Source organism: Salvelinus sp. IW2-2015, linkage group LG18, assembly GCF_002910315.2.
Source record: "Salvelinus sp. IW2-2015 linkage group LG18, ASM291031v2, whole genome shotgun sequence".
Classification (NCBI taxonomy): Eukaryota; Metazoa; Chordata; class Actinopteri; order Salmoniformes; family Salmonidae; genus Salvelinus; species Salvelinus sp. IW2-2015.
This window is the reverse complement of record NC_036858.1, coordinates 52,877,621-52,897,452: the sequence shown is the minus strand read 5'-3', so window position 1 is coordinate 52,897,452 and position 19,832 is coordinate 52,877,621. Positions and strand designations below refer to the sequence as shown.

The 19,832-nt window shown below is 43.1% G+C and overlaps 1 protein-coding gene across 1 annotated transcript in view; it reads left to right on the top strand.

Moving 5' to 3' along the window:
• LOC111978502 (protein FAM83B) overlaps nucleotides 1–17,212 on the top strand; it is a 20,394-nt gene extending 3,182 nt beyond the window's left edge. Inside the window, exons 2-5 of the mRNA XM_024008606.2 lie at nucleotides 5,218–5,720; nucleotides 11,864–12,028; nucleotides 12,619–12,743; nucleotides 13,398–17,212. Coding sequence (XP_023864374.1) covers nucleotides 5,256–5,720; nucleotides 11,864–12,028; nucleotides 12,619–12,743; nucleotides 13,398–15,522 — 2,880 coding nt within the window. The 5' untranslated portion in view covers nucleotides 5,218–5,255 and the 3' untranslated portion in view covers nucleotides 15,523–17,212. The remainder of the gene's footprint in view (nucleotides 1–5,217; nucleotides 5,721–11,863; nucleotides 12,029–12,618; nucleotides 12,744–13,397) is intronic.
• The last annotated feature ends 2,620 nt before the right edge of the window (nucleotides 17,213–19,832 follow it).

Genomic DNA, 19,832 nt, shown 5'->3' with positions numbered 1-19,832 from the left:
CGATGGAAAAGCCAACTGACATTTACTCCTGAGAGTGCTGACTTGCTACACCCTCAATAACTACTGTGATTATTATTTTTTGACCATGCTGGTCATTTTATGAACATTTGAACATCTTGGCCATGTTCTGTTATAATCTCCACCCGGCACAGCCAGAAGAGGACTGGCCACCCCTCATAGCCTGGTTCCTCTCTAGGTTTCTTCCTAGGTTTTGGCCTTTCTAGGAGTTTTTCCTAGCCACCGTGCTTCTACACCTGTTTTGGTGTTGGGTTTTAGGCTGGGTTTCTGTACAGCACTTTAGATATCAGCTGATTACGAAGGGCATATAAATAATTTATTTTATTTGATTTGGAGTGTGTTACGCTCGTTGATAGAAGGAGACCAAGGGCAGCGTGGTAAGCGTACATCTTTCTTTATTTTGATGAACACCAAAAAAAAAAAAAGATAAACGAACGTAACTTCTGCAGGCTACAACAGTAACTGTACAAAAAAAGATCCCACAAATAAGGTGGGAAAAAAGGCTGCCTAAGTATGATCCCCAATCAGAGACAACGATAGACAGCTGCCTCTGATTGGGAACCAAATCAACATCAAAAATCAAGTTATTTATTTTAATAGCCTCGTACATCAGCTAAATGATCTCGAAGGGAAAACACTCCAAAGGGAGTGACAGTTGCACGACAAAGAGAACACTCCACAATTCGCATACCACCGCCAACAGATCCACAGATGATACAATCTCTATTGCACAACCACATTTCCCTTTCCCACCTGGACAAAAGGAACACCTACGTGAGAATGCTGTCATTGACTACAGCTCAGCGTTCAAAACCATAGTGCGCTCAAAGCTCATCAATAAGCTAAGGACCCTGGGATAAACACCTCCCTCGCAACTGGATCCTGGACTTCCTGGCGGGTCGCCCCGAGGTGGTAAGGGTAGGTAACACCATCCGCCAGGCCCCTCAGGGGTGCGTGCTCAGCCCCTCCTGTACTCCCTGTTCACTCATGACTGCACGGCGGCAGGCACGACTCCAACACCATCATTAAATTGCAGATGACACACAGTGGTAGGCCTGATCACCGACAACAAAGAGACGGCCTATAGGGAGGAGGTCAGAGACCTGGCCGTGGGTGCAAGACAACACCTCTCCCTCAACGTGATAAGACAAAGGAGATATTGTGGACTACAGGAAAAGGAGGACCGAGCACCCCCATTCTCATCGACGGGGCTGCAGTGGAGCTGGTTGAGAGCTTCAAGTTTCCTTGGTGTCCACATCACCAACAAACTAACATGGTTCAAGCACACCAAGACAGTCGTGAAGCGGGCTGACAAAACCTATTCTCAGGAGACTGAAAAGATTTGGCATGGGTCCTCAGATCCTCAAAAGGTTCTACAGTTGCACCATGAGAGCACCCTGACTGGTTGTAACACTGCCTGGTATGGCAACTGCTCAGCCTCCGACCGCAAGGCACTACAGAGGGTTAGTGCAGCGCAGCCCAGTACTCTGGGTCCAAGCTTCCTGCCATCCAGGACCTCTATAACAGGCGGTGTCAGAGGAAGGCCCTAAAAATTGTCAAAGACTTCAGCCACCCTAGTCATAGACAGTTGTCTCTGCTACCGCACGGCAAGCGGAGCGCTAAGTCTAGGTCCAAGAGGCTTCTAAACAGCTTTTACAGACAGATTATTTAACTTATATTTCACTGTATCACAATTCCAGTGGGTCAGAAGTTTACATACACTAAGTTGACTGTGCCTTTAAATATCTTGAAAAATTCCAGAAAATGACGTTATGGCTTTATAAGCTTCTGATAGGCTAATGTATATCATTTGAGTCAATTGGAGGTGTACCTGTGGATGTATTTCAAGGCCTACATTCAAACTCAGTGCCTCTTTGCTTGACATCATGGGACAATCAAAAGCAATCAGCAAAGATCTCTGCAAAGAAATTGTAGACCTCCACAAGTCTGGTTCATCCTTGGGACCAATTTCCAAACGCCTGAAGGTACCACGTTCATCTGTACAAACAGACAGTACAAAAGTATAAACACCATGGGACGACGCAGTTGTCATACCGCTCAGGAAGGGGACGCATTCTGTCTCCTAGAGATGAACGTACTGTGGTGTGAAAAGTGCATATCAATCACAGAACAACAGCAAAGGACCATGTGAAGATGCTGGAGGAAACAGGTACAACAGCATCTATATACACAGTAAAACGAGTCCTATATCGACATAACCTGAAAGGCTGCTTAGCAAGGAAGAAGCCACTGCCCCAAAACCGCCATAAAAAAACAGACTACGGTTTGCAACTGCACATGAGGACCAAAATCATACTTTTTGGAGAAATGTCCTCTGGTCTGATGAAACAAAAATAGAACTGTTTGGCCATAATGACCATCGTTATGTTTGGAGGAAAATGGGGCTTGCTTGCAAGCCGAAGAACACCATCCCAACCATGAAGCACGTTGGTGGCAGCATCGTGTTGTGGGGGTGCTTTGCTGCAGGAGGGACTGGTGCATTTCACAAAATAGATGCATCATGAGGCAGGAAAATTATGTGGATATATTGAAGCAACATCTCAAGATATCAGTCAGGAAGTTAAAGCTTGGTTGCAAATGGATCTTCCAAATGAACAATGACCCCAAGCATACTTCCAAAGTTGTGGCAAAATGGCTCAAGGACAACAAAGTCAAGGTATTGGAGTGGCCATCACAAAGCCCTGACCTCAATCCTATGGAAAATTTGTTGGCAGAACTGAAAAAGCGTGTGCGAGCAAGGAGGCCTACCAACCTGAATCAGTTACACCAGCTCTGTCAGGAGGAATGGGCCAAAATTCACCCAACTTATTGTGGGAAGCTTGTGGAAGCCTACCCGAAACGTTTGACCCAAGTTAAACAAGTTAACAGCAATTGCTACAAATACTAATTGAGGTATAGTACAACTTCTGACCACTGGGAATGTGATGAAATAATAAAAGCTGAAATAAATCCTCTCTCTACTAATTATTCTGACATTTCACATTCTTAAAATAAAGTGGTGATCCTAACTGACGCTAAGACAACTCTTCAGCAGAAAAGAGAAAGAGACACTCGGGCGAGACTTTTAGTCAACTCAGGAGGCGCGCCAGAGTGAATTAAGAGCACCACCCACTGCTTCCGACTATATTACTCGCTAATGTTCAGTCTCTGGATAATAAAGCTGACGACCTCAGGGCAAGGATTTCCTTCCAGAGAGACATCAGGGATTGTAACATACTTTGTTTCACGGAAACATGGCTCTCTCAGGATACACTGTCTGAGTCCATTCAGCCAGTTGGGTTCTCAGTTCATCGCGCAGACAGGAATAAATATCTCTCCGGGAAGAAGAAGGGCGGGGGTGTGTGTTTCATGATTAACTACTCATGGTGTGATTGTGATAACATACAGGAACTCAAGACCATTTGTTCACCCGACCTAGAATACCTCACAATAAAATGCCGACCGTATTACCTCCCAGGAGAMTTCTCTACGGTTATAGTCACAGCCGTGTATATTCCCCCTCAAGCCGATACCACGACGGCCCTCAAGGAACTTAACTGGACTTTATGCAAACTGGAAACCACATATCCTGAGGCCTCATTTATTGTAGCTGGGGATTTTATCAAAGCAAATTTGTGGAAAACGTTACCAAAGTTTTATCAACATATTTACTGTAGTACTCGCGCTGCAAGAACACTCRAACAATGCTACTCCAACTTCCGGGATGCCTACAAGGCCCTCCCCCGCCCTCCCTTCGGCAAATCTGATTGCGACTCGATTTTGCTCCTACCTTCCTGTAGGCAGAAACTCAAACAGGAAGTTCCCGTGCTAAGGACTATTCAATGCTGGTCTGATCAATCAGAATCCATGCTTCAAGATTGTTTTGATCACGTGGACTGTGATATGTTCCGGGTAGCCTCCGAGAACAACATAGATGAATATACTGATACGGTGACTGAGTTTATCAGGAAGTGAATAGGAGATGTTGTACCCACTGTGACTACTGTGACTAAACCTACCCTAACCAGAAACCGTGGATAGATGGCAGCATTTGCACAAAACTGAAAGCGCAAACCATCGCATTTAACCATGGCAAGGTGACTGGGAATATGGCCGAATACAAAGTGTAGTTATTCGCTCCGCAAGTCAATCAAACAGGTAAAACATCAGCATAGAGACAAAGTGGAATCGCAATTCAACRGCTCAGACACGAGACATATTAATCAACAAGTCTGTACAAGCTGGGCCAGCTGCAGTTAGTAGTTTAGAACACAGTGTGCTTCTGACAACATGAACACCTATTTCTGATGTGTACATTCTGACAGCTAGAATGTCTATGTATTGAAATGAGCTAATTACATAGTTATTGATTAACCAAAAAACAAACTAAGGGAAACTATTACAACATAACACTACACATGTCATTCCACGAATTGAGTCCCTTTTGGGTAGTTAAACAATTTAAAAAAATATATATATTTCACCTAATTTAAACATTCTGTCATAAATGTTCAACTTCATAACAAACATGTTTTCCCATCTCAATAGGTTAAATGAAGATACTATAAAAGGGACTATTAAAGGTATATGGTTGACGGAAACTGGGTCGCAATTTCCTCTTAAATCAGTCACAACTCCCCTGGTGATAGGGGAATGGAAGCATGTWGTGTGCAACAGGGAGGGGCAATTGAATGCATGCTTAACTTGGTAAAACATGATTAGCCTATCTATCTATGGATAACAGGGTTGACGTGTTGTGCCCACGAAACATCTGAAAATTGCCAAAAATATTAGAACCAACTCACCTGATTTTACAGTATGATTTGAGTATTAGATGTTCAATGTTTAGTTTGAAAACATAATTTAAAAATACATATTTTTACCATATTAAAACAAAAGTTTGGTTCACATAACAGGATTGACCACTAATCACATGCAATAAGTACAAATCTTTTAAAAAAGTACTCAGAAATGAATTCCCCAAAACAACAAAACAATCTACAGCTTTACAATGATGGTGAAAACTCAGGGAAATCTTGGGGTTAAGTGGGATATAATCTTCCYAGAAGTTAGACAAACATGAACCGGGAAAATACTTAAATGGGGATTTTCAGTGAAAACACATAATTTATTTCAATGAAAACACTCACTATCGCATTGTTTTTCTAACACGTTGCTTCTTGTCCATTTGACTTCCAGCGTCCACCATCTGTAACAGGGCTCGCTTAGCCACTGTGATGATGGAATCCGAACAACTCTCCCTGCTGTCATCYTTGAAAGGAGAGTTGCAGTCTGAGGATTACATTCATCCCCACTATAAGGAGGCCTATCGCCTTGCTATCGATTCCCTGGTGAATGGTGGCAGAGAGAGCTACCAGGAGTTCCTCAAGGCCGAGCGGATAGGGAGCTTTCTCTCAGAAGATGAACTCCACTTCATCACTACAAATGCCTCACAGCCATTGCCTAGCAGCCACACAGAAGAAATCAACGGCCCAGCACTGGACACTCCGGCCAGCAAGTCCTCAACTGGGACGTACTGGCCTGTGCACTCAGACATAGTGACACCCGACCTGGAGTTAGGATGGCCGATGGTCATGCATGATAAACTCCAAACCAATATAGATCTGCTTTTCCATCCACCCAGACTAAACAGCCCCACCATCAAAGAGGTGATCCGTAAACAGATTCAGGATGCCAGACAGGTACTTTAATCCTGCAATGCATTGTATCCACAACAATGGTAATRCTAATGGTTGTTTATGGAATGCAAATCACAATATTGTATTTTTTAAAGCTGCATGTTTAGCTAATATTGCCTGCTCCCCAACTGTGACTGTCTCTTTGTGTGTGAATGTGATAGCTCAAGAATCACAAATGTAAACTATTACAAGACAAAGTGACAAATTCAATAACCAGATTCCTGGCCCCATTTTATTTACAGCACAACTCCCTTTCCTCCCAGAGAAAAATTATACACGTTTCCTTTTCACTAGTCAGTAGTGTCTGAGGAGGTCAGGGTGKGTCTATAAAATCAGGTTTTGCAACTTACCTTCATGAGTAAAAATATAGGTGCCCCTGCAAAGGAAACTTTAGGTTACTTGCGTAACCTCAATTTGATGAAAATGCGAGTGGGATGTGTCACTTATGGGAAATGCTTAAGGGTTGTTAACAAGCCCACCAACATTCTCGACCATGTCTCTCTTCCTTGTGCTCTTGCAAGCAGGGAAAGGTGGTGACACATATCATTCGTATTCTCATAGAACCGGGGTTACGTTTCCTTTCAATGTGTCACTTAATAACCCTTTCTAACCCCAACCCTCTGTTTGCAAGGTTTCTATGCTTCATTGCAGGACCTTTTTGGACAGAGTGAAGATCTCTAAAGGAACAGTTGACTGCTATCTCACCTGTCACACAGGCCTCGACAGTTGCACAGTAGGGTAACAGCCTCTGTTATGTCATTTTTTGGGTGTGTGTCGCTAACACAAAACCAGTCTCCAAGCTTTTAGCTCCGTCACTGGGACCCTTCTATTGTGCTTGAGGCCTCTTGAGGCGCTGGAAAGCGGGGAGATGTAATACTTCTCTTTCTAACCCCCTTTACTGTCTGCCCTGTGCCTGCAAAGCGAGTGAGTGGGCTRCAATCACTGTCAACCCACCGTTCATGCCTTCAGTTTGCCCGGGGTCCTCCTGGGTACCTTGGTACCCAAAATCCCACCTGCAGGCCTTGGGTGAGTGACAACTGTGTTGTCGTRCCCTGGAGCTTGTGGTTACACCCACCTCTCACCCAGTTTACGGAAGTAGAGCTTCTCCACCGTTTGTGTCCAGAATGTGCCTGGTGCATTTGATTGGATTAAAGCGAGAGTATTGCTCTAGAGTGACAATGACTTCTGTGTTTTTTGGGCACCTCCAACAGCTATCTTGAGATAGTGGAGGCTATTCCATTGGAAAATATAGTAGCAAGGGTAACAGCCCAGAATGGGTCGTTCCACCAGAGGTATGGCTACCTCTTAGGCAATGTTGTAAAACATCTCCTTATGGGAGATTTGCGCTATGGCATGTTGAGCCAGCCCTCATACGTTTCTGAAGTCTTTACCGACTGGATGTCATTGCATCTTCCTGGGGCATTCTCCCTCAGTGTCGAAGCCTCTGAGGGGTGATGCTATTGGAACTACCCTGGAGAGCATGTCTGTATTACGGGTGTTGGCCATATGCCTTATGAATGATCTGTGTACGTTACACCATTTCTCCAAAAAATSCATTGTCTCTTTTTCCAAAAAGTGGACGTATAGGAGGGGCACTGGAACTCTAGATCGTGAAAGATTTTGAGTTGCCGGCTTGTCGCATTCAGATTTATCCTCCCACTGGCCATCCCCAGAGTACCATGGCTACTGGGTGAGGGTGGCAAGTCTTTACGTATGTTTGGGTCTGCAGATCCCTGCGTAACAGTGGCTATCAGGACTGCTTATAAAGCAGGAGAGTGATCTCTGCTAACCAGGGCCTGTGTTAGGTCTCTTCCCTGCCTCGCTCACTTAGAGTAATGGCACCTGGTAGTAAAGAGAAGGTGCGTTACTGTGTTGTTCGTGCACTAGACGGTTAGAGGTGAAAATGCCATAAGGCAAAGGAAATGGTTGGCCATAGTAAAAGGGCAAATGGCAATCTGTCATCCAGCTTGTATGTCTGAAGAGACCCGAGGGAGAGTGGACATGCTGACTTCCKTCCCTGGCTAGAACCTGAGAAGGTGCTGAGGGGAAAGTCCAAGGGGGGTAAGAGCACTTGGGGGTAAGAATGCACATCCTCCATCATCCCATGTGAGCAATGTCATGCAAGTGTGCTGTTACAAAGGGAATGTTGTTTTTTACCCAATGCAGATGTTCCACCCCACTGTCGGGCGAGGCAGAGATGGGGACGGGTGGCTTACGTTAAACCCGAGAGAGACGGGTAGGGCAAGGAAGCCGTAGGCTTTGCAAACTATCCTCCTCTGCTGATTAGGGCTGTGCCCTAGGTTGGCTGACCCATCCTGCCCCCCTTAGGGTGGTTAAGAGAGTGGAACTTTGCTGCGGCCAGGGTGCCCTGGTTTAAGAGCTTAGCCTGGGTATTGTCAGTCTGCTGTGTTGCCGGGGGTCTTGGGCCAACTTGGTGCCCCCGCCATGCTGTGAGGCTGGGGTGAGTTGCAGTGACCAACGGGCTGCCACAGGGTCTGGGTTTGTGGGGCAGGCTGAAGGCTTTGATTTCTTTCTTACGCATGTCACACTTCTGCCGCTTGGTGTAGCATGTCACACTTCTGCCGCTTGGTGTCGACAGCGGGGTTAAACAACTCCTTGGGTGTCACAGGGTCATCCAGGAGGTTCACTTTTTCTTTGTCTGCTAAGAGCCCTTTCTCCCACCACCGCCAGACTCATGGTATGACCACRGCCTTGGATGGCATTACAGGAGGCACAGAGGTTTTGATACGTAATCCCAAGCATCTGGATTCAGGCTCGTCCTCCTCATCATCCCCTAGCTCACCTTCCCCCAACACTATGTCGTCAGACAGTGAGGGGAGGGAATCGAGGCTCTCCATAGCCTCGCCCCAGCTGGGCGAGGTTATGGAGGGGTTGAGCCTCCACCTCGGCCGGTGGCTGAAAGGGGAGGGGTTAGAGACAGCAAAGCATTTTAACCTCCTTCTCAAACCCACTCTAGAGTAATTTACAATGCTTACAGGAGTTGTGGTTCTCGAGTTCTTCCTGAGCATGTTACCTTCCCAGGCAATGTATGCATTGAAGGTGAAAATCCTTCCCTGCAATCATGGAGCCGCAAGCACAAGAACATGGGGTTTGAGTGCTTTTCTAGGCTACTTTTGGGATGGAGAAGCAGTGGCCATTATGCAGAACAGGGCTATGCTAAGATTCCTGTTGTAAAAACAACGTGTAAGCTCTTCGGCTTTAGTAGCCGTAAGCTAGCTAGTAGAAGCCTTGCGGCTAATACTACCTAGGTTGTGCAACGTGGGCACACTACAGCCGCGAGGTTAGTGTTGCGTTCGCTAGCTAACAGCTACCTTTGCTAAGGTGCGCTGTAGCTAGCACAGTGCTGGCCGGAGGAAACCGCGTGTGGCCAGTTAGACTTCGGGTAAATATTCTCCCACGACCGTAGAGCTGTGAGGCTAACCAGTCGGTCTAGTTAACATGAACGAGTAAATGCAGGTTTGAACCAGATGAGAGAAAAGTACTAGCAATACTAGTACTGTGATTGCAGGTAGTAGTGCTGGTGTGGTTAGCTCACTGTCCTAGAATTTAGGAAGTCTACAGATCAGTCTGATTTTATTGAGAAATGAGGTCAGCAAAATGGATATGTACATGTGCAGGCATAAGCTATAGCTTTACTGTGGTTTCTCACGTGATTTAGTCTACATTGTCTAGACAGTACTAGTTACAAGTATTCCAAGTATTAGCCAGATGAGGTGGGTGTGTACTGTATATAGGTAATACTCCCATCCATATGTCAAACCAAGTCAAACCTGTCACAGGGAATATGGTAAACACAGAGTGGCCATAGCCTTGTGATCACACACTAAGTCACTCCTTGAGATACTATACAGTATAGATTTTATTTAAAAAAAGGAAGAGTCAGCACAATGCGACATATTGTGTATATTATGAAAATCTTTCAACCAGGTCTAATAATGATAGGACTCGGGCACATATATTGTAATGTTCTGTGTGTTTTTTTCTGGTGGACATTTACTTTGATATACTGAGTAATTTAACAAGTGACACCAAAAAGGGATCCAAGCTTTCACCTGGATTTACCTGGTGGGTCTATGTCATGGTACTGTGCATCTGATGGCCAGGGTATAATATGTACCATAGGGGTATAACATGAAAATTATTTGAACTCTAAAACAACAATTAATAAACATTTTTACACTTTATAAGGGCATGCAGGGTCATGGTAATCACAGTCACAGTAATCACATGGAGTTCCTGAGCTTACAGTAATGTCTCACAAAAATATTTTGACAYTTTATTTGACACTTTTATTGAGAGGGGGATACAGGTACACTACTGGTCAAAAGTTTTAGAACACCTACTCATTCAAGGGTTTTTCTTTATTTTTTTACTATTTTCTACATTGTAGAGCAATAGTGAAGACATCAAAACTATGACATAACACATATAGAATCATGTAGTAACCAAAAAAGTGTTAAACAAATCAAAATATATTTTATATTTGAGATTCTTCAAATAGCCACCYTTTGCCTTGATGACAGCTTTGGCACACTCATGGCATTCTCTCAACCAGCTTCATGAGGTAGTCACCTGGAATGCATTTCAATTAACAGGTTTGCCTTCTTAAAAGTTMATTAATGGCATTTCWTTCCTTCTTAATGCATTTGAGCGAATCAGTTGTGTTTTGACCTGGTAGATGGGGTATACAGAAGATAATCCTATTTGGTAAAATACCAAGTTCATATTATGGCAAGAACAGGTCAAATAAGCAAAGAGAAACGACAGTCCATCATTACTTTAAGACATGAAGGTCAGTCAATACGGAACATTTTAAGAACTTTGAAAGTTTCTTCAAGTGCAGTCGCAAAAACCATCAAGAGCTATGATGAAACTGGCTTTCATGAGGACAGCCACAGGAATGGAAGACCCAGAGTTACCTCTGCTGCAGAGGATGAGTTCATTAGAGTTACCAGCCTCAGAAATTGCAGCCCAAATAAATGCTTTACGGAGTTCAAGTAACAGACACATCTCAACATCAACTGCTCAGAGGAGACTCTATGAATCAGGCCTTCATGGTCGAATTTCTGCAAAGAAACCACTACTAAAGGACATCAATAAGAAGAAGACACTTGCTTGGGCCAAGAAACACGAGCAATGGACATTAGACCGGTGGAAATGTGTCCTTTGGTCTGGAGTCCAAATTGGAGATTTTTGGTTCTAACTGCCGTGTCTTTGTGATACGCGTTGTGGGTGAATGGAGGATCTCCGCATCTGTATTTCCCACCGTAAAGCAAGGAGGAGGAGGTGTTATGGTGTRGGGGTGCTTTGCTGGTGACACTGTCTCTGATTTATTTAGAATTCAAGGCACACTTAACCAGCATGGCTACCACAGCATTCTGCAGCAATATGCCATCCCATCTGGTTTGTGCTTAGTGGGACTGCAGTATAATTTCGTTTTCAACAGGACAATGACCCAACACACCTCCAGGCTATGTAAGGGCTATTTTACCAAGAAGGAGAGTGATGGAATGCTGCATCAGATGACCTGGCATCCACAATTCCCCAACCTCAACCAAATTGAGATGGTTTGGGATGAGTCGGACTGCAGAGTGAAGGAAAAGCAGCCAACAAGTGCTCAGTATATGTGGGAAATCCTTCAAGCCTGTTGAAAAAGCATTCCAGGTGAAGTTGTTTGAGAGAATGCCAAGAATGTGCCAAGCTGTCATCAAGGCAAAGGGTGGCTATTTGAAGAATCTCAAATATAAAATATATTTAGATTTGTTTAACACTTTTTTGTTACTACATGATTCCATATGTGTTATTTCATAGTTTTGATGTCTTCACTATTATTCTACAATGTAGAAAATAGTAAAAATAAAGAAAAACCCTTGAATGAGTAGATGTTCTAATACTTTTGACCGGTAATGTAGGTGGGAGCAACAGTTGGGGTGTCATAWGTGACATGTGCTTGGGAGTGTTACCACTGCACCACAGCTCTACACAATCCTTCATACTTTAATTCCCAAAAGATCCAAAAGGTGGAGCCATCAACACTAAGGTGTTACAATGGTATGCTAATTATTTTTAATAAATCATCATGTTAACCATAACCTTTTTTGTTATTTTCCCTTCTTTCCTTATAGGTTATTGCAATTGTAATGGACATTTTTACAGATGTGGATATATTCAAAGAAGCGGTTGATGCCTCCATCAGAGGWACTCCAGTTTATGTGCTTCTGGATGAATTTCATCTGCAAAGCTTTCTCTCAATGGCTGAGAATCAAGACATCCAAATCCCAAAACTTAGGGTACGTTCACATACTCTGTTACAACGTTGATTAATCTACTTAGAGGTTGATAATCAAAAGTATTGACTGATCCTCCTCTCATCGTATATACAGTATTGATTTGTCATTTTTWGTTTATCTTCACCAAAGAAAACAAGTGACTATCTTGAAGTTATTGAGGGATGATGATGTTTCGGCAATGTGAAAATAAGAATTCCAGCATATTGTACCTCTCTATCTGATAMATCATTTACTATGTGAGGTGCAGCAGTGGGGAGGGTGAAGGTTATTGCAGTGTCTTGTGTTATATACTGTAGATGGATTTCAGAATTARCCTGAACCACTGAAAACTTAGTTCTCACTCTATCTTACAGGGCGAGGTAGTTTACAGGTTGAGGTGGTTATTACCAGAGGTATTTAGGACACAGCCAAAAGAGTTATGCTTTCTTGTCATAGCATTTTACAAGGCTGCAATAAAGCTCTCTCGCTATTTCAGAGAGTCAATATATCTTTCATGCGAGGATACTGATAATAATCAGGCTTTGCATAAAGCGGTGTATTACCGTAAAATGGTCTTGCTAAGATGCCACTTTGACTGTCTTGGTCTACAGAACATGASGGTACGCACAGTGAAGGGTCAGGATTACCTCTGTCGTTCAGGAGCTACATTTCATGGAGCAATGGAGCAGAAGTTTCTATTGGTGGACTGCCARACAGTGGTGTACGGATCATACAGGTAAATGGAACTAGGAGGCCAGTGGTTCAGAATAAGGATTTCTCAATATTGATTMAACTGTTCTTTGGCTATAAATACAATCTACTGTATTGAGTCATTATGATGTTCTTTCTTTGTATTGCAATTGTGACTATTTGAACAGGCTAAGGCTTAAAGAGAACATTTTCTGGCTTTTGACCCCAATCTCATGTGTTTTTTTTTTTTTACCTCTGTGATATAAATAATGCATGGAATATAAGTATAAAAGCTTGGACAATTTAAAGATTTTTAGAAGTTCTGTGCAATGTTACTTTACAGGGCTTTCTGTAGAGACTGTATTTGATTTCTAAGTAGAACACGGAACTTCTCTTGAGATATGAAAACATTTAAGATTGGGGATTTGTGTCTGAAAGGGTTGACTTTTCAAAAAGAATAACAGATAAAGAAATATTAATATTTTACTTTAGACAGCCAAAGGCTTATCTTTGATAGAAAMATTTGCCATAACTTAGAGATGAATTAGAGATGCTAAGGGTTGACAACAGACAATTTATTGATAATGCAAAACTGTTTACCTTAGTTGACCTCGTGCATAGACTGAGCTGAACATGTCTGTTAGARTTGACATTTGACACTGAAGTAATTGCTGCTCTACGTTTCTTGTTCTCCACCCAGCTTCATGTGGTCCTATGAGAAAATCAACCTGAGTATGGTGCAGGTCATAACAGGCCAGCTGGTGGAGTCCTATGACGAGGAGTTTCGAACGCTCTTCGCTCGCTCCTCCATGCCAGCAGTTCTCGCCCCTCCYGAGGGTGTGCTACTAGAAAGGAATGGAAGGCATGCTCTGGCAAAGTATGCTTCTCAATCCAGCCAAGCCTTTGAGAGGAAGGACCAGTTGAGACATACCCTCGACACAGTGTACAGGAAAGCCTGTGARAGACAGATGGGCATGACGAGCCCTATCAGAGAGATGGAGGAGAGACTTTATGAGGAGGAGCCATTTCAACACAGACCCATGATCAATCATGGTGTGAGTGTTCAAAAACACATCCATCAGTTCCAGTCTGCAGAGACTGCAAACTTCCTGAAAAGACACAGTTATGCTGGGGAGAGACAAGAAGTCTTGCATGTTCCACACAACACAAGGTATGGGGCAAGCAATTGGAATGTGGCTGGAGATGGAGGTTATCACTGCGCCCCTGGAAGAAGCCACTTTTCCAATGCTATGGACGACAATTCTCAGGGGGCACAGATGTACAGAGGTCACAATATTCGGCAGTCCTACCACGGGAATGACAAACACACCCGCTCCATGCAGCAGAACATACCAACTTTGGAGCACACGGCTAAGTCCTTCTTGCGCACATATAGGATAGAGTCTTACCTCAATAACACTGACACTCCTATTGGGGAACCATGTGATTATCTGGACCAGTATGAAGCTCTGGAAAACAAATCTAGCTCATTCATTCCCTCCAGAGTTAGGTCATCCCTTGTTTTCAAGTCCACTATTCCAGAGCAACCGGAGACAAACAGTTACTCAAAAAACTCTTCCATACGTCAGGTTGATCCCTCTGCAAGGCAAAACAATGCACCGTATTACTCATCAATGCAATGGAATCCAGCAACATCAATGGAAAACAGAATGAGACAGGATGAGTTTATAATGAAGAAGCAAGGTCTGCAGATTTTGGATGATCCTAGGAATAACATTGGCTATGGCCCAGGAAGAGACCCACATCAGTCTGTCTATGCCAGCCTGGGCAGAACCAAAGGGGGACTGGTAATCAAAAACCCTGAGCTCCTCCAAGACAACTGGCACAAAAGGCACAGTGTGGCAGACCCAAAGTCCAACATAGACTACAGAGACAATAAAGAGTCCTCCAGTCACATGTATGGTGGGGCCTTTGTGAGGAAACAGGCAGATGGTGGTGGAATAAGAGTGGGTGCACAGAATGGAGGATATTCTTCAAATCTGAATGAGGATCAGAGATCTGTCTCTCAATATGATGTCAAAAACACAGTGGACATAAAGAGACCCCCTGTTTCCATTTGGAAAGAGCCTCCCTCCAGAACTGTGTCTGCAGCAGCCCTTGATATGAACAGCAAAGAGCCCACTTACAAGTCCACCAGTACAGCAATGGGCTCACCTCGTTTCCTCAAGAAGAGCTCCAAGAAAATCAGATCATTGCTCAACATACCAGAGAAAAAAGAGGGTTCCCCTCTAACCAAGGAAAATGTAAGGGGTGGTAGCTCAGACACCATAGTGACTGAGGAAGAAGAACAAAGACCAAACAGAGAGAGGAAGGTTGCATCGCAGAGTGGCACCGCAAATCCAACCAGATCCCCTACCAGGCTAAAGATGGACAAGAACCACTTTGCAGATGATATAGGAAAATCATCAGCCCCTCGTTTCAGCACTGACGAGYTGCAGCAAAACCCTCCTGCCAGAGCTACATCCATTAGGACACAGGGGCAGCCTACTGCCATTGATGAAAGACATGAAAGGGCAAGCCTTGCATCAGGAAACTGGCGTAGCGATCAGGGGGGCAGTAGTCGTTTGTATAGCAGATTTGAGCCTTTCTGCTCATTTGAGAAGAATCAACCCCACTCCTTACAATCTGCAACAGGCCCTGCACCCATACATGCCCCAGAGAAAACCAAGAGCATGCACTCTGCTAAAAGTAACTCCAACAATGAACAACACAACCACACTGGCCAGCAGACAACTAGCCACCATGAAAACAAACTGGGAAAATTTATACAAAGAGTAGGGAATTTCATTCACAAAAATAAGTAGTAGAAAAGAAAGTTAGCATAGGGAACCAATCCAACATGGATTACTGGTTGAATGATGACATTCAAAAAAGCAATCAAATTGTTGTCAGATTGGAAACAGTGTACTGCACCATTTAACTTGAAAACTGTTCACATGAAGAGCTGACATCCTTTCAGGTCTATTTAGAGCAATGGAAAACTGATCATTACTTCAATTAAATATCAATGTTTTGATTATTAGTAACACTTTCTACGAGGCAYAAACATACAAGCAGGGTTCGGGACAAGGTATCACGGACAGTGAACTCAAGTCAGAGGACCGCAGCTGAGGTCAGACCAGCAGAACTGGGTCAGCAGCACAGTCAGGTGAACAGGKGACAGGGACAGCCAGGTATTGTCAGACCAGGTTGTCCTGAGGCACAGTCATAGGGCTCCGGTCCTGTGGTAGGTGAGACATAGCGAGAGAAATAGAGGTCAATAAGAGGTCAGATGCAGGGAATCCGAGTGGGGAGCCGACCAAGCAGAGACCACAAGCGGTGCCACTGCCAGACTACGCTCAATCATAGGACTGACTGAAGAGATAACCCACTGGGCACAGACGTCAGTTCAATGTCTAGCTTTAATTTACATTTGGTTGAGTTGTCAACTAACGTGAAATCAACAAAACATTTCACCGTGTCATTGGATTTAGGTGAAAAGTTGGGTGAATAAAATACGAAATCCATTACGTTGATGACTTTTTTCAAATCCAATCAGTTTTCCACGTTGATTCAACATCATCACATACAGTATATATATATATATTTTATGACGTGGAAACAAGATTGATTCAACCAGTTTTCAGTCTAAGACTAAAAGAGAAAAGCTAAAAGAGTGTGTGTGTGTGTGTGTGTGTGTGTGTGTGTGTGTGTGTGTGTGTGTGTGTGTGTGTGTGTGTGTGTGTGTGTGTGTGTGTGTGTGTGTGTGTGTGTGTGTGTGTGTGTGTGTGTGTGTGTGTGTGTGTGTGTGTGTGTGTGTGTGTGTGTGTGTGTGTGTACACTGCAGTGAGGAAAACACTGAACACAATTTGTTAAATCTTATTTGCTCCTCGAGTCCATTATTTTCTATGAAGCTCATGCATTTAATCTGTTACATCAAATGAATGAGCCTCATAGAAAGTGTTATCAGATATTTATTTTTTCAAACCCAAAACTAAATCAGCTACTCGATGGCTGTGATGAGAGACTAAAAGTTAACTGTGTTAGATAGGATCGATTCATCTATTAGGATTTATGGTACAGTAGCTTAATTTCCATATGAAACACATTAAATGTCATCATTCAATTTTAAAAGATCACAATAAAGCTGTGATCACAGACAGCGGAAAATATTTTGTCACAATATTAGACAAACATATCCAGGGTATAGGATTTACAGTGCGTCCATGTACATTGCATGATTGGGTGAATGAGTTCATTTGTCAAAACCTGCTTGCAGTTTTTGGCACGATCGCAGCGTCTGGAGTGTTTTGATGAATATCTTTCTTGGTAAAATGCTTTGGCAAAATATGCTTGAAAATGAAGTTCTATTTTGTTCTACTGTGGCTGCACGTGTTGTGGATACAGGTGTTGTGGGAAATGCAATGGTATTATGATGGGACAATTTTAGGGAAATGTACATTGTATGTCTTTGTAAATATAGTTGCTTTTTSCAAACAAATGTCATTGTGTTTCCTTTGATCTGTTGCTGTATGTGAYATAGACCTACTGGGCAGCAAGGTTATTATAGTTTTGTGTTTTTATATTAGGTTTTACTTCTAGTAGTTTTAAGATTKTTATTAGAAATTCTGCTTACAGATCATCTTTACTAGTTTTTATTGAGTTTAAGTTTCATCAAAACATTTAAATATAATTTTTATAAGCTTAAGTTGAAGTTTTAGTGTTAGGGACAGAAAGTAACCTATGTGTGGGAGGCTGGGAGACATTTGTGTTGTTTAGTTTTTGTGTTTTTGTCTCTTCTTGCCACTGTGGGGTAGTAATGCATAAGGTGATGGGTCAGGTCATAGGTTAAGTTAGGTTTAAAGGTAAACTAAGTGAGATGAGGTAGATCAGTGGTCACCAACCGGTCGATCGCGATCTTCAAGGCATTCCTAGTCGATCACCAAACATTTCTGTAGAAAAGCCAATGATAAAGACATACAGGATTGCGTTCCTTTTTTYCCCTTGTGTTGCGCTTTTGGCGGTAGGCACATTTGATTCAGAAGCCCTGCGCACCGGGTAGGCAAAGAGATCCCATTTTTAACCACTTAATTTGTCTGAAAAGACAAACTGCTTACCCGGCAGACTGGGAGATCTGTGGCTAAATGAGTGTGCCTACTGCCCTGGCCAATCGGATAGCTCAAATCACTGTGCCTCCCTACAGCTGCCATGACCCCAGCCACAGCAAAGTTTGATACTAGCCTGCGTGAGATTTAATAACTTTTAAAACCATGACCAGAGAGAGACTGTCAAAGAATACAGCAAAGAGCTGCTATTTTTGTGTGTGTTCATGTCAAATCAAATCAAATGTTATTGGTCACATACACATCGTTAGCAGATGTTAATGCGAGTGTAGCGAAATGCTTGTGCTTCTAGTTCCGACAGTGCAGTAATATATAACAAGGATTCTAACAATTCCCCAACAACTCCCTAATACACACAAATCTAAAGGGGTGAATGAGAATATGTACATAAACTCAGCAACAACAAAAAAACATCCTCTCACTGTCAACTGCATTTATTTTCAGCAAACTTAACGTGTGTAAATATTTGTATGAACATAACAAGATTCAACAACTGAGACATAAACTGTACAAGTTCCACAGACATGTGACTAACAGAAATGGAATAATGTGTTCCTGAACAAAGGTTGGGTCAAAATCAAAAGTAACAGTCAATATCTGGTATGGCCACAAGCTGCATTAAGTACTGCAGTGCATCTCCTCCTCATGGACTGCACCAGATTTGCCGGTTCTTGCTGTGAGATGTTACCCCACTCTTCCACCATGGCACCTGCAAGTTCCCAGACATTTCTGGGGGGAATGGCCCTAGCCCTMACCCTCCGATCCAACAGGTCCCAGACGTGCTCAATGAGATTGAGATTCGGGCTCTTCGCTGGCCATGGCAGAACACTGACATTCCTGTCTTGCATGAAATCATGCACAGAACGAGCAGTATGGCTGGTGGCATTGTCATGCTAGAGGGTCATGTCAGGATGAGCCTGCAGGAAGGGTACCACATGAGGGAGGAGGATGTCTTCCCTGTAACACACAGCATTGAGATTGCCTGCACTGACAAGCTCAGTCCGATGATGCTGTGACACACCGCCCCAGACCATGACGGACCCTGCACCTCCAAATCGAGAGCTCCGACTTTCCAACCTGAAGTTCACTGACGTTGTCACGTATACTCCCTCTCTGGCGCTCAAGGTCACCAGGCTGCTCATTATTACGCACACCTCRAATCAAATCAAATKTCAAATCAAATCAAATTTTATTGGTCACATACACATGGTTAGCAGATGTTAATGTGAGTKTCGCAAAATGCTTGTGCTTCTAGTCCTGACAGTGCAATAATATCTAACAAGTAATATAACAATTCCACAACAACTACCTAATACACACAAATCTAAAGGGATGGGATAAGAATATGTACATATTAATATATGAATGAGCAATGACCGAGCGTCATAGGCAAGATGCAATAGATGGTATAAAACACAGTATATACATATGAGATGAGTAATGTAAGATATGTAAACATTATTAAGTTGACTAGTGATCCATTTATTAAAGTGGCCAATGATTTTGAGTCTGTATGTAGGCAGCATTATCAAATCATGATGACGTCATTGATCTTCAGGTAGGAGCTCTAGAAAAAGGCCCGATTTACAATTCCGAGTTGGATGACCATTCAAAACGTATTTTCYCAGTCGGAGCGCGTTTATTCCCGACTTCCCAGTTGTCTTGAACTCACTGAAGTCAAGTTTCCGCTGTTCCGAGTTAGTTGTTTTGAGCACGGCACAAATCATGCTTCATTGACAGCATGGCCAATGTTGAATGTTTATCATTTTAAACTAGGAAAAGAACCCCTTAATCACAAATTTGGGACCACACAGCCACTGTCACTGATTCCAAACCACCCATTGTTGAATTTGCGATTTCCATCTTGTTGTGTAATGTTTATGAGCACCGATACATTTTATCTATAATTTCTCTTCATTATTTCTCTTCATACAACAAGGATTAAAAAGGATTTGCCAGTAGATTGTCGACCTGATTCATGATGATGACTACTAGCTAAGATTTTGAAAGTA